General features: G+C 44.4%; 3 protein-coding genes across 3 annotated transcripts; all 3 read right to left on the bottom strand.

Moving 5' to 3' along the window:
• Window positions 1–1985: 1985 nt before the first annotated feature.
• Window positions 1986–3440, bottom strand: LOC100278045 (uncharacterized). The gene is made up of 2 exons (NM_001151452.2): window positions 2640–3440; window positions 1986–2548 (listed from the first exon to the last, which is right to left on the bottom strand). The coding sequence occupies exons 1-2, from the start codon at window positions 2867–2869 to the stop codon at window positions 2200–2202; spliced, it is 579 nt and encodes a 192-aa protein (NP_001144924.2). The 5' UTR covers window positions 2870–3440; the 3' UTR covers window positions 1986–2199.
• On the bottom strand, window positions 3434–5400 carry LOC100283883 (uncharacterized). The gene is made up of 4 exons (NM_001156781.2): window positions 4978–5400; window positions 4242–4340; window positions 3869–4159; window positions 3434–3773 (listed from the first exon to the last, which is right to left on the bottom strand). The coding sequence occupies exons 1-4, from the start codon at window positions 5278–5280 to the stop codon at window positions 3639–3641; spliced, it is 828 nt and encodes a 275-aa protein (NP_001150253.2). The 5' UTR covers window positions 5281–5400; the 3' UTR covers window positions 3434–3638.
• A 139-nt stretch (window positions 5401–5539) lies between these two features.
• Window positions 5540–7482, bottom strand: LOC100192591 (uncharacterized). Its single transcript, NM_001137806.1, has 6 exons — window positions 7387–7482; window positions 7223–7279; window positions 7030–7128; window positions 6866–6936; window positions 6539–6732; window positions 5540–5829 (listed from the first exon to the last, which is right to left on the bottom strand). The coding sequence occupies exons 1-6, from the start codon at window positions 7449–7451 to the stop codon at window positions 5716–5718; spliced, it is 600 nt and encodes a 199-aa protein (NP_001131278.1). The 5' UTR covers window positions 7452–7482; the 3' UTR covers window positions 5540–5715.
• Window positions 7483–12585: the final 5103 nt, after the last annotated feature.

A 12585-nucleotide genomic window follows, 5' to 3' on the forward strand; every position in this document is an offset into this window, starting at 1 on the left:
CGATATCTTTGGAATTTTCTCCGTACCGTTTTGACATTAGGCACCACATCACGTAATAAAATATATTTGATTATATATCTAATACGTACCATGCATGGAAGATCTTGATATGCTCTATATATACACGTAAATTAATTTACGATTACAATATATATGGAGGCAAAGGCTTCCCGCCGGTCGGCCGGAAGAGAAGCCATTCATTCATTTGACGTCAAACGGGATAACGTCGTGGTGTTGCAAAATAATAATCGCACGCTGTGTTTATATCCATCTTCCAAATGGCCTAATTAATAATTTAGGTGCCTTTTTTTCTCCACCGTACCTAATGCATGATATATTATATTATATTGACCGAAAGCAGGAAGACGACGACGTAGTATATATATATATATATATATATATATATATATATATATATATAGAGAGAGAGAGAGAGAGAGAGAGAGAGAGAGAGAGAGACGCCATTTGCTGTTGAGTTCGTTGGAGTAGCTAGCTAGGTTATTAGGTTAATTCCAATACTAGCTACTAGCTAGCTAACCAACAACAACCATATATATGAGCTCATGCATCACCTATTTTTAAATTTAGGACGATCATGTAATAATTGAATATATATATATATATATATATAGAGAGAGGAAGAATATCAAATTATTATTTCCTACTTACGGTTGCTGATATATAATAATTAAGTTTCCTGTATTATTATTGGAACAATATGTAAAGCCCTTAACTCAGAGTTTCATTCGGACGACGATCGTCCGGCGTTCATACATAGAGAATCGATCAACGAACAGAAAATATAATCCATGCATTAGGTACGGCTCTGATTATGTAGTGCATGTGTCACCCATGACATCCTCATCCATGCATTGACCAAGTAGTAGCGGAAAGATAGAAGAACGAACAGATAGTTGCATGCATGGAAAAGTCACTCCTGATTGCCGGTCTTTGCTCTGCTAGCAGATGAACTTACAAAACGCGGTGCTAGGAATCTATCAGGACGAGGGTGCATGGTAAAGACCAACTCAATAGTTAATTTGTGAGTTATGATTTTGTGTCATGGACAAGAGGAGTGTGTGTCGCCTTATATGTATGTAACAAGGACACCAAGTCACAGGCGTATTGCTTGATAATGTCCATGAACACCATGTATGTTATATGTTACTAGTAAGTGACAAATAGATGTACTAGCCTACTAATCAAGCCAGTACAAATGTGTTCACAACCGATAGGTCTGCAAAAATGCCGGTACAAATGTGTTCACAACCGCTTATATAGAGCTTCTCTATACTAATGATGCTGAGATAATTTGAGTTTCTAAACTACCCCTAAGTAGCTAAATAAAGAATGGTATTATGGGTGGGGGGGATAGAAATGTTAGGTGTGAGACCCTTTCGAGATTATCTATTTTCAATTAGCATATTTTAAATACGAAATATGCCTATGCTTTTCAAGGACTAGGAGAGATTCAGTCAAACAAGACACAAATCAAACATGATTATCACGGAACGGAACACATGACGAAATCTTTTTGTTCAAGTCAATGTGGCACCACGCGCGCCTCGTTCCGACATCTCCAGGTTGCAGCAACCACCACCGAGAAGGACATATTGAATTTTCGTCGTCCAATATGAATAAAATCTCTTTATTTCTCTGTCTGTATCAGTTGTATTGTAGTAGTTTTCTTCTCTTTGGTCGTCCTTGACTGACGTGTTCAAGAGCAGATGGCAAAGCGGAGCAGGTGCCACCGACCCCATCTAGGACTGACTCGACCTGCTTCCATTTGGTGAAGAATTGCTTGCGCATTTTAGAATTTACCCGTAAAAGAACTGGAGAATTTACAGGTAAAATCAATTAATTGTTTTTTTCAAAAAAAATGGATTACAACTACAGGGAAAAGTCCTTGTCGTCGTACATGAATGCGCGACAATTTCTGTGCTGTGACTGTGAGCAATGGAAAGTGACACGGAACCTCACGGCAGGCATCAAATTCTCAACAGATTGTTTCCACAAGCTAAAGCAGAAAGCGTGCAGGAATGGGTACTTTAACTTGGAGACCAATCCTACTCCGTACTACTGTAGCAGTATTTACAGTTTTTTTTTTGACTGATTGATTGATCGATCGATCGTCGTCTCGAAGTAGATTTACACTTTCTACAGCAGCAGGAAGGAAGGAGAATGATCCATCACAGTTGTTCAGCAGAGGAACCTGCCGAGCGCGAGGCCGACGCCGGCGACGCCGACGCAGACGGCGAGCGCGACCCACCACGCGGCCACCCCGCCGGCTCCGTGGTCCGGTTCCGGACCATCCGCATCTCGTCGTGGTCCTCGGAGCAGGGAATTCTCGGCCTCCAGCATCATGACCCAGCGGCGGTGGGCGGAGAGCGCGACGGAGTCCCGCACGAGCAGCGCCGCGAGGTCGACGTTGGTGGCGCCCGCGGCCGCCAGCTTGTCCTCCGCCTCCCGCGCGCGCGACTGCGACAGGCGCAGCGCCCGCAGCAGGCCGTCGTCGGCCTTGTGGTCCTTGGCAGCAGCGGTCTCCAGCCTTCCCAATTGATTGGAGGAATCCAGCTCAATTCAAGGAATGAATCAAACACCGAAACCGAGATGAGATGAGATCGGGGATTGAGAAGGACCTCTGCAGGGTGGGTACGGGGCCGAAGAGCTTGGCCGGTGGGGGCAGGTCGCAGTTCTGGAGCAGATCGGGGCGGTGCCCGTGACGTCGATGCTGTTGCAGTTGCTTGTGCGGCCGATCGGCGGCCATCAGCATCATCTCCCGCTGCAGGTCGTCGTAGTGGCGCTCCAGCTCCGACTCCAGCCCGCCCTTGTTCTTCCTCCGCTGGTCCGCTGCTGGATCCACATCCATCGCATCGGCTAGAGACCTAGAGTGGTGTGGGTGGTTTGGTGTAGGAGAGCGGTTGCTTCAGCGGAACGGGATGGAACACAACGTCACTCTCTCTTTCTGCCTTGTGTGGCTGGCTTCCACGAGAGAGGGAGAGCAAGAGCAAGCAAGCAAGCAAGGAACTGAAACCGCGGGGACGGCGGAGGAACCGGTGGTGGCTTTTCCTTCTTCGTGCCGAGTTGCGTTGCTTCCGTCCCGAGTTAACCGCGTCGTGGTGCATTACACGGCATGTCCAGTCCAACTGCTATGCTCCTACGCAAATACGTCCGAGTATACTTATTTTCCTTTCGTCGGCCAACAATACGTATGGAATCATGTTCATTGGCTGCCCATGACTCATGTTCGTTTGTCTTAAATCTACAAATGCCCTATATGTCAAAATCCTCTCCTAATTCACTGCAACCCCCCTCAATTCTCTGTTTGGTTCCACCTAACTAAAATTTAATTTATGTCACACCGAATGTTTAAATAGTAATTACGAGTATTAAATATAGAAACTATAAAATTAAAAAGACGAGACAAATTTATTAAACCTAATTAAGTTTATATTTAGGACCCTTGCAACGCGCGCGGGAGGATTTGACGCCCTCACAGCGCTCACGTTTGCCTCACGACGAACATACACCAGATTGGCAAATCAATAAAACAAGGGACATAACTATTTCTGAAAAGGAAATACCATGGGTCAGAATATATATGTGTGTGTAATGACAGATATGACCTATTTGTTTCGTTAACAGTTCATGCTTAGCTTATCACTCTGGTCATCAGATGGTTCCACCTCGGCCTTCTTTGGGACAGAAGAAGGTTCATTCTTTTCACCATTTTCATCTTTGAACATCACGTTAATGGGCCGTCCCATCAATATCTGCAATAATGATCAGAAGATCATACTAGGTCAAATACGAAAGCAGCAACTGGTAGTACCAAGTAGAACCACCCCCATTACTAATATATTTTTACCTTTCCGTTGAAAGCAGATATGGCGGCCCCTGCGCTCTCTTTCGAAGAAAAAGAAACAAACGCGTAGCCAGCAGATCGTCTCGGAGTGGTGGTATGGAAGATAACTTCAGCTGATACCACACCTGGGGCAGAGGCAAATAATTCCCGAAGGTGACGATTTCTTACCCTCCATGTCAAATTCCCGACAAACACAACATACTTTTCCGTGTCATCCGATACCACAGCAGGTTGCTTAGGTTGCTTCTTTCTAGGCCTTGCGAAGTCCACCTTAATTTTCCTATCATTTAAAATCTACATAAAAACAGACGGGAAATAATGGTCAGTTAAGCAGAGCGAGCTGAAACAACGCTTTGTTCAATTAAAAGTAACTTACAGTTGAATTGAGATGGGTGAGAGCTGCAAGAGCCTCCTCTTCTGAACCCATGGTTACAAACGCCAACCCTCTGTTTTTATTGGCGCTGTACATTGAAAGCTAGGAAATCAAGGAACAAAAAAATAATCACTAATGCTGTCACTATTTTCTTCTGTACATAATTCTAGACAAAAGAAAAACAGATAGATACCCCCATCATGAATTGGATAACCATGAAAAAAGTTATTATCCTAAGCGAAAGGTGGAAACACGTGGCATCGCAATCTATCTATCTAATTAACACAAAGCATTCTCCTCTGAACAGGAGGGCCTGAGTTTCAGCATGCTGAACAAAGTGATTTCAGACATATTCGCAGCATAATTCAGATTCCTTGTTGTTGAGTTCAATCTTTGATCAACACCTACCCTGCACACTACTGAGCACAGATTCACAGGACCCAAATACAAACTAGGTAACCATATAAGATTAGCCCATATGTTGTTGTTCTTTAAAAAATATATAGCTAGCAAAGGGAAGAGCACTTTACTAGTAATTAATCTCTCTACACACAATACAATGGAGTTTGCAGCAACCAGACAATAATATTCCCAGATAGTAGCAGAATTCTGGTTTGCATCATTATATTAAACTACATTAGCTCTTCATTCTGGATGGCAGCCAATAATTTTGTTAGCATCCACTGTCTAACAGGATTGCAGTTAGTCCGTTACTAAGGGAAGGGAAGCAGACGCTTACCTCGACGCCGACGACGGAGCCGTGGCTCTCGAAGAGCGCGCGCATTTCGTCGGCCGTGCAGTCCCACGGGATGTTCTGCGCGACGAGGCGTGTCTTCGGGCCCACTTGCTCGACCGTCTCCGCCTCCGCCTCCGCCTCCGGCGCCTGGACCTGGAGGGCAGGGGCCGCCGCGCAGGCAGCGAAGGCGGCGCGAGAACTGGCGTGAGCGGCGAAGGAGACGTGGCGCTTCCGAAAGCGCAGGTGGGGCCAAGGCTGGCACTGGCAGGCGGGGACGAGGCGGGCGAGGGGGAGAGCCAATGCCATGGCGGCGAGCTCGCGAGGCAACGGATGGCGAAGATATCCGTAACGCGGGCTCGTTGGGCTTTATCCCGCCACGGGAAAATATCCTATCCCATTCCCAGGCAGCTAGCTCCACGGCCATCGACCTCGCCAAGTGTCTGCCCGTGTTGCCGAACGTTTGGGTGACAATTGTTTTTGTGATACAAAAAGACAAAACGGGAGGGCAACAATTTACATAGAAACGAATGCGAATCAATAATTCACAGCTCTGCGAGCTAGTATATTTTTTTTCACAGGCCAACGTGTATTTATTTATGGATAGTGACTTGATACAGTACCAATAATCTTCATGGTCCATACATACATATGTACAAGCAGTTTCTCCAAAGAGGAGAGAGAGAAGAAAAACAACAGTACACACGCTATGTACAATGAAGAGCACACCTAACATGCAGTTGATCAATTCTTTGTGTCAACTCCATCGTCTGAGGTTGTGCTCTGATCGAGTTCCTTTTCAAGCTCCGCGATGACCGGCTCCACAGCAGCATCAATCTCATCACTGACCTTGTCGATCTGCACAACAGCACAAGAAAAACATCATTTATTCCAGGTCAACTTTCACTTCACATGTTAACACAGCAACGTAGTGAAATGTTTCAAGCTCGGTTTATGCTACTTCCAAATGATGCAGAAAACATCATCATATGAAGTTTTCTTAACAAAATCCGACGCATGCCTTGCGGTTTGCAGACCTATGTTTTTCTCCGATTCCTTACAGAAGTTGCCATCAACTTATGGTGTCAAAAAAATATGTCTGAAGTGACACTCATGCAGCACCAAGCAAGCAATTTCAAGTGTTGTACAACATTTCTGTGCAGAACACTACCTGCAAATGATTACTGATCTCAGTTCCTCACAAGAAACAACTAAACTAACCTCCCCTTCAAAGCAAGTCTTTTACATTGGTAGAGAGTGTTATATGGTCTCCAAAAGAAACTACCAAGACCAGTTGTCAATACACATTGTCCCAGTGCCGTAGACTCCCAAGTGCAACAGAAGATAGGTAACTAGTTTTGCTCTCCAAAAGAAATGACTAAAATGGTCTCTCTTTTTTTGTTTCAGGAGTTGAATAGACAAAAAATATATGTGCATACAGATACCAGCTAGCAGCTTGGCATACATCAGATTCTCAGAAAGCAAGCACAATATTTTCTTGTGCTCAATTCACGATTTGCAATGACACGATATCAAACAAGAAGAATATAAGAGAAGAAAAGCAAACCTTTTCAGTGACTGCTTCAACCTTCTCCGCATCATCATCCACTACCTCAGCAATGTGTTCAACCTCTTCCACTGCTTTCTGCAGAGACCCATCTTCAGGAAGTTGCTTAGCCACATTCGCAGCTAGCTTCTCTGTTACTTCAGCTAAATGCTCCACAACCTCCACAGCATTCTCCACGAATCCCACCGTCTCGTCTGGCCATAGCAATAAGAATCTCCAAACTCATCACTTGATGATATGAGTATATTCAAGTCATATTGTGAACTAGAATGTTATTTCTTCACAGTTGACCATGGAAAGAAACAGTAATAAGTTCTTGTTGTGTACCTTCGAGATGCCTAACTCTGTTGTAGAACGGCACGAGCGTGTAAACCACACCTCCGAGAACCCACCGTGCCCTGGGAGGGGAAAAAAAAAGAAGAGCGTTGGTTGCGGTTCAGTTCACACCAAAAGCGGCACGCTTGTTGTTGATGTATGTATAAAATCCGTACCAGCTAGGAATCGTAGAAGAGCCTAGACGCTGACCGCCACAGACGGCGGCGGCTGCCAAATCCGCGGAAACGACATCCGAGTTCTTGAGGATAACCCAGCTGCGCAGCAGCACAAGCACATGAACAAACCATGCGCTACCCAGCTAGGTGTTTTAAAGTAAACGGACATTAGAAGGCGAGAGGAAGCAATTACCCCGAGTCGATGTCACCCAGATCGGTACCATCCACGGTAGGAGGATTCTCTCCCTTGCTGCATCGATCGACACCAGAAAATCACAAAAATAAAACGATGCACTCGAACAAAACCCAGCTTGGTTGCCAAATCTAGCAAAGGGAAACAGCAAGAAGAGCACTCGCCTTGGGTCTTGCTGCGCAGCCGGAGCAGGGGTGGGACCGATCGGCTGCATGGTTAGAGTCGCCATAGACGGAGCGATGAGGATTCGATTTGGGGGGAAGCGAAGCAGATGAGGAATTGGGAATGAGATAGAATGGGGAGGGGGCCTCGTCCGTACCGTACGCCAAGGAGTCGTGCTTAACCACCCAACAATCTGAGCCGCTTAAACGTCGATCGGACGGCTCCCGGTAGCCGCGACGTCATTACCTTATCATTATTTTTATCCTTATTGTTTACTAGAGTAGGAATACTAGCATATCCAGATCCAGATACTAGCTAAATAGTTTATCAAGCTAAATTTTATCTATTTAATAGCAAAATAGGTCTTCAACAGACTAGCTATTTAACTTGACAAGTTATCCAGCTCTCACTTCTCAGAGTAACTCTAAAAGTCTCTAAATTTTTTTCCAAAAACTATGTTTTGAGGGTTACACTAAACACTTTTTCCCAAAATCTTATCTCCCTACAACAGTTCTCTAAGAGCAACTCCAATAGTTATGTAAATTTTAGCTCTCTAAATCACAGATTTAAGAAGTTGCTAAATGACTTTTGGAGTAAAAAAATGTGAGTTCTCCAATAGTTCTCTAAATATAGGTTGCAATTTTGTTTTGTATTTATCCACATAAAAAATAAGTCACAAAAACTATATAATGCAGTCAACATTTTTGTTTAGGGAGTTGTTAAATGGTTGCCAAATGTAGAGAGAAAATGAGGTTAGATGACAAGTTGTTAAATTTAGAAAGTTCATTTAGAGAACTGTTGTAGAATAGTTTTCATATTAACTACCTAAATTATTGATTTAGGAAGTCTTTTAGAGAACTATTGGAGTTGCTCTAATAATTTAAACTTGTGACACATCAGCAACTGTAGGGCTATCTTCTACCCGTCGTATGCTTTTTTATTCCATAGGGTTTTTTTCTTTCAATTTTTCTGTTGCCTTCACGTCGCTAACAATACACGAGTGAAGAATCATTCATAAAAAAAGTCTATCAAACAAATTCCTGAGCCACACTACACCGGATGAGCCAGCTAGGAACGGTCCTCTGCAGCCTTTGAAACTGCACAGATTTTTCTGCAGCAACACGGGTTTACGCAAAACTATATCTGAAAATTGAAGTGTTTACAAACTGGAAACATGTATCCATGAGCAGGCAGCAACACAAACTGAAAGTGTACATGAACACAATAGTCAAGATGACATGTAATCGAACTGAAACTAAAAGTGTACATGCAGGTTTAATCTGAATTCAGGCATAAAGTTCATAATATTGTAGCGCTTAAAGTGCACTGAAAGTATATAACAAACTAGAAGTGCTTACACTAGGAAATCAAACTGACGATGTCAAATTGCACTGAACTGAAGCTTACAAACTGAAAATGCTCACTCTAGGAAATCGAACTGACGATGTCAAATTGCACTGAACTGAAGGTTACAAACCGAAAGTGCTCACTCAAGCAAATCGAACTGAAAGTGTAAATTTCCCTGGAAGGCTATCATCCATCATCATGTTTGAAAAGTACACATTCCCTGCAACTATGCATTGAAGAGATTCAATGACATATCTAGAATGTGCCATTTGTTTAAGGAACAATTGGATCTATACCATTAAAAGATCCAAACTTTAGATATATACCATGGACCCCACATGTCATTGACTCATGTGGACCCACATGTAAGTGAGATAGTAATGGTATGCATCCAAAGTGGTGATCTTTTAATGGTATGGATCCAAATTTCCCGTTGTTTAAAGAAACCTCTTCCTATGACAGTTTCAGATCAAACACAATAAGGAATAAGTTAATCATTCATACTGTCGAGTTTCTAACTCAGAGAATCGTATTGCTTTATTCAAGAAGAAGGAATTCACAACCAGAGAAACATGACATCTTCAACTATTGAGTCAAGAACTAACCAATCAACTGAACAACCAAATCTCATCCAACACACATATTATCACCACCAATCAGTTCAAGGAAGATCAAGAGATTCGTAGTTTCGTACCATTTTGCCGGGTGGTTGAAGGACGAATGGTCCTCACTGCATCCAAAGAAGGACGTTGCAACTACATCTGATTCGACTCTCGCAGGTGCTACCATTGGAGGTCTGTCACGGCCCCTAGTAAATCTGCTGCTACTACTACTTGTATGGTTTAGTAAGTCGGTTGAAGAGGAAGATTTACTGTTGGGCTGGCCCATTAGGGTTCCAAGCCGTGTAATAGATCCAGGCGATTAGGCCCAGATTAGCATCTATAAATACCTGTAACTGCTTCTGGAAGAGGACGCGATTTGAATAAAGAACACATTCCACCAAAATCTGGAACTTATCTGAGCGTGACTGGGAAGTCGTCTTCTCCAGTTGGTCGACTTCTCACGCTGCGGGAGCTCGCCGTCAGCCACGGGACGTCGATCCTTACACCTGGTATCAAAGCTCTCCTTCCTCGGTGTGGGTTGGTGATCACAAGGGGGCTAGGTTGGCTGTAGGAAGAAGAGGAGGTGATCACCACGGCGCCCTCTGTCAAACCTTCGGCGCAGTCCAGGCTGGTGTTGGAAGCCATGGCGACAGAAGCTAAACAAGGGGAAGCAAGGTGGGACAAGATGATGGTGATGATGGAGAGGTTGACAGGGAAAGTTGATGCTATGGAGAAGGTGCATCACCAACTATTGGGACAGTCAGAATTGACTGCCGACTTGGTGAAACAGGCTGCAGATGAGAGGACAATTTTATCCAGGCGCGTGGAGGAGAATGGGAAGGCGTTGGCCAGGATGAGGTTGGAAGCTATGGCGAGAGAGATGGAGGATGTTGGCACGGGACCAGAGTCATCGGATACAGGAGGTAGAAGAGGGGCCATACCGAACCAGGATCAGGGAGGAAGGGAGTTGCAACAACATGTACCTAAGATGCTTTTCCCCAAGTTTGGAGGCAAGGAACCGGCGATTTGGTTGAATCGATGTGAGGACTACTTCAACATGTATCAGGTCCCAGGTGCAATGAAGGTACCTGCGGCGTCGATGAACATGGAGGGAAATGCAGCTAGATGGCTGCAGATTCTGAAGTTGAGGGGAGACTTGGGAGATTGGCCAAATTTCTCTAGAATAGTGTTGCAGAAATTCGATGTGGATGAATATCCAAAGGCCATGGAAAGAATGTTGCACCTGCAACAAAAAGGGGGTGTCGAAGAGTATGTAGAAGAATTTGAGGAGGCCAGATATGCAACAGCAGTACATAATCCAGAACTGGGGGAGGTGTTCTTTGTTGCTCAGTTTATGAAAGGCTTAAAGAATGAGATACAAGGTCCTGTAAAGTCTCAGATTCCTACCACTGTTGATAGGGCTATTAGGTTGGCGCTGGTGCAGCAGGAGATTTTGGTCAAGAATAGTGGCCGGAATAGTAAGATAGGCCAAGGAGGTAGGGGAGTGACAGGAGTTAGGACTGAAGGGAAGGTAGGGGATCAAGGAGTATGGAGTAAGGAGAGACAAGTGAAAGAATATAGGAGGATAAATGGACTCTGCTATACCTGTGGTGAGAAGTTTGAGCCAGGGCACCAGGCTAAATGTCCAAAAAGAGTAATCCCTCAACTCAATGTATTGACCACTGAAGATTTGGAGATGGTATTGTCTGAGGAGCAGCTGGGGCAGATAGAAAAGGAGGAGGTACAAGAAGAGGAGAATCACAGATTGTCTATTCATGCCCTCAGTGGAGCTGATAGTTCACAGTGTATCAGGTTTAGAGCCTTGATTCAGAATCAGTTGATGTTGATGCTGGTTGATTCTGGCAGTTCTACCAGCTTCATCAGCCAAGCTATGGTGGACAAGTTGAAACTAGCCACTGAACCCTGTTCTCCTGTCTCTGTCAAGGTGGCCAATGGAGAGGTGTTGAGAAGTGACAGAAGGGTGAAGGATATTAGATGGTGGACAGGGGGACACACTTTTGTATCTACCATGAGGGTGTTGGAGATTGGGGTGTATGATGCTATACTTGGGTTTGATTGGTTAAGAGCTCATAGTCCAATGGAATGTGACTGGGATCAGAAGGTGTTGTCATTCCAGCATAAAGGGGAAAGGATTTGGTTGAAGGGAGATTCAGTTGCGGTGACAGAAGTGCCCCAGGTTTCAGCCCTGAAGGTTCAAAAATGGTTGAAGGGCAATGAGGTGTGGGTGTTTGTCTTGTTAGAACCGGTGGCAGGAAAGGAGGGGGTTCCAGAGACAGGCCCATTGGGTGAATTGTTAGATGAGTTCAAGGACATCTTTGAGTCACCCAAGGCTTTGCCACCTGTCAGGCCATATGACCATCATATTTCTCTTGTGCCAGGATCAGTGCCAGTGAATGCTCGACCCTATAGGTACTCACCCTTGCATAAAACAGAAATAGAAAGGCAGGTGGCCGAACTATTGAAAGCTGGACATATAGTGCCAAGTGTGAGTCCTTTTGCATCACCTGTGTTGCTGGTACAGAAGAAGGATGGAACCTGGAGGTTCTGTATTGATTACAGAAAGCTCAATGAAATGACAATCAAGAATAGGTTCCCAATGCCTTTAGTGGACGAGATATTGGATGAGTTAGTGGGAACTCAATATTTCTCTAGTCTGGATATGACAGCAGGATACCATCAGATTAGGATGGGATTGGAGGATGAGTACAAAACGGCTTTCAAAACCCACCATGGGCACTACCAGTTCAGAGTAATGCCTTTTGGGCTTACTAATGCCCCTGCAAGTTTTCAGTGTGCTATGAACTCCATTTTGGAGCCCTATTTGAGAAAGTTTGTGATGGTGTTTATAGATGATATTCTGATATACAGTGCAGATTTGACTCAACATTTGGAACACTTAAGATTGGTGTTCTCTACTTTGAGGGCTCAACAGTTTTACCTCAAAAGAAAGAAGTGTGTCTTTGCCAAATCTGAGTTGCAGTATTTGGGTCATATTATATCCAAGGATGGGGTGTCTACTGACCCAGCAAAGACTCAGGCGATGGTGGATTGGCCAGTTCCTTCCTCACTTACTGAGTTGAGAGGTTTCCTGGGGTTGACAGGTTACTATAGGAAATTTGTCAGGCATTATGGTGCTATTGCCAAGCCCTTGACTACTCTTCTCCAAGGGAAGAAAAGATGGGAGTGGACAAAAGAAGCACAACAAGCTTTTGATAAGTTGAAGCAGGCTAT

This window comes from Zea mays, chromosome 1, assembly GCF_902167145.1.
Source record: "Zea mays cultivar B73 chromosome 1, Zm-B73-REFERENCE-NAM-5.0, whole genome shotgun sequence".
Classification (NCBI taxonomy): Eukaryota; Viridiplantae; Streptophyta; class Magnoliopsida; order Poales; family Poaceae; genus Zea; species Zea mays.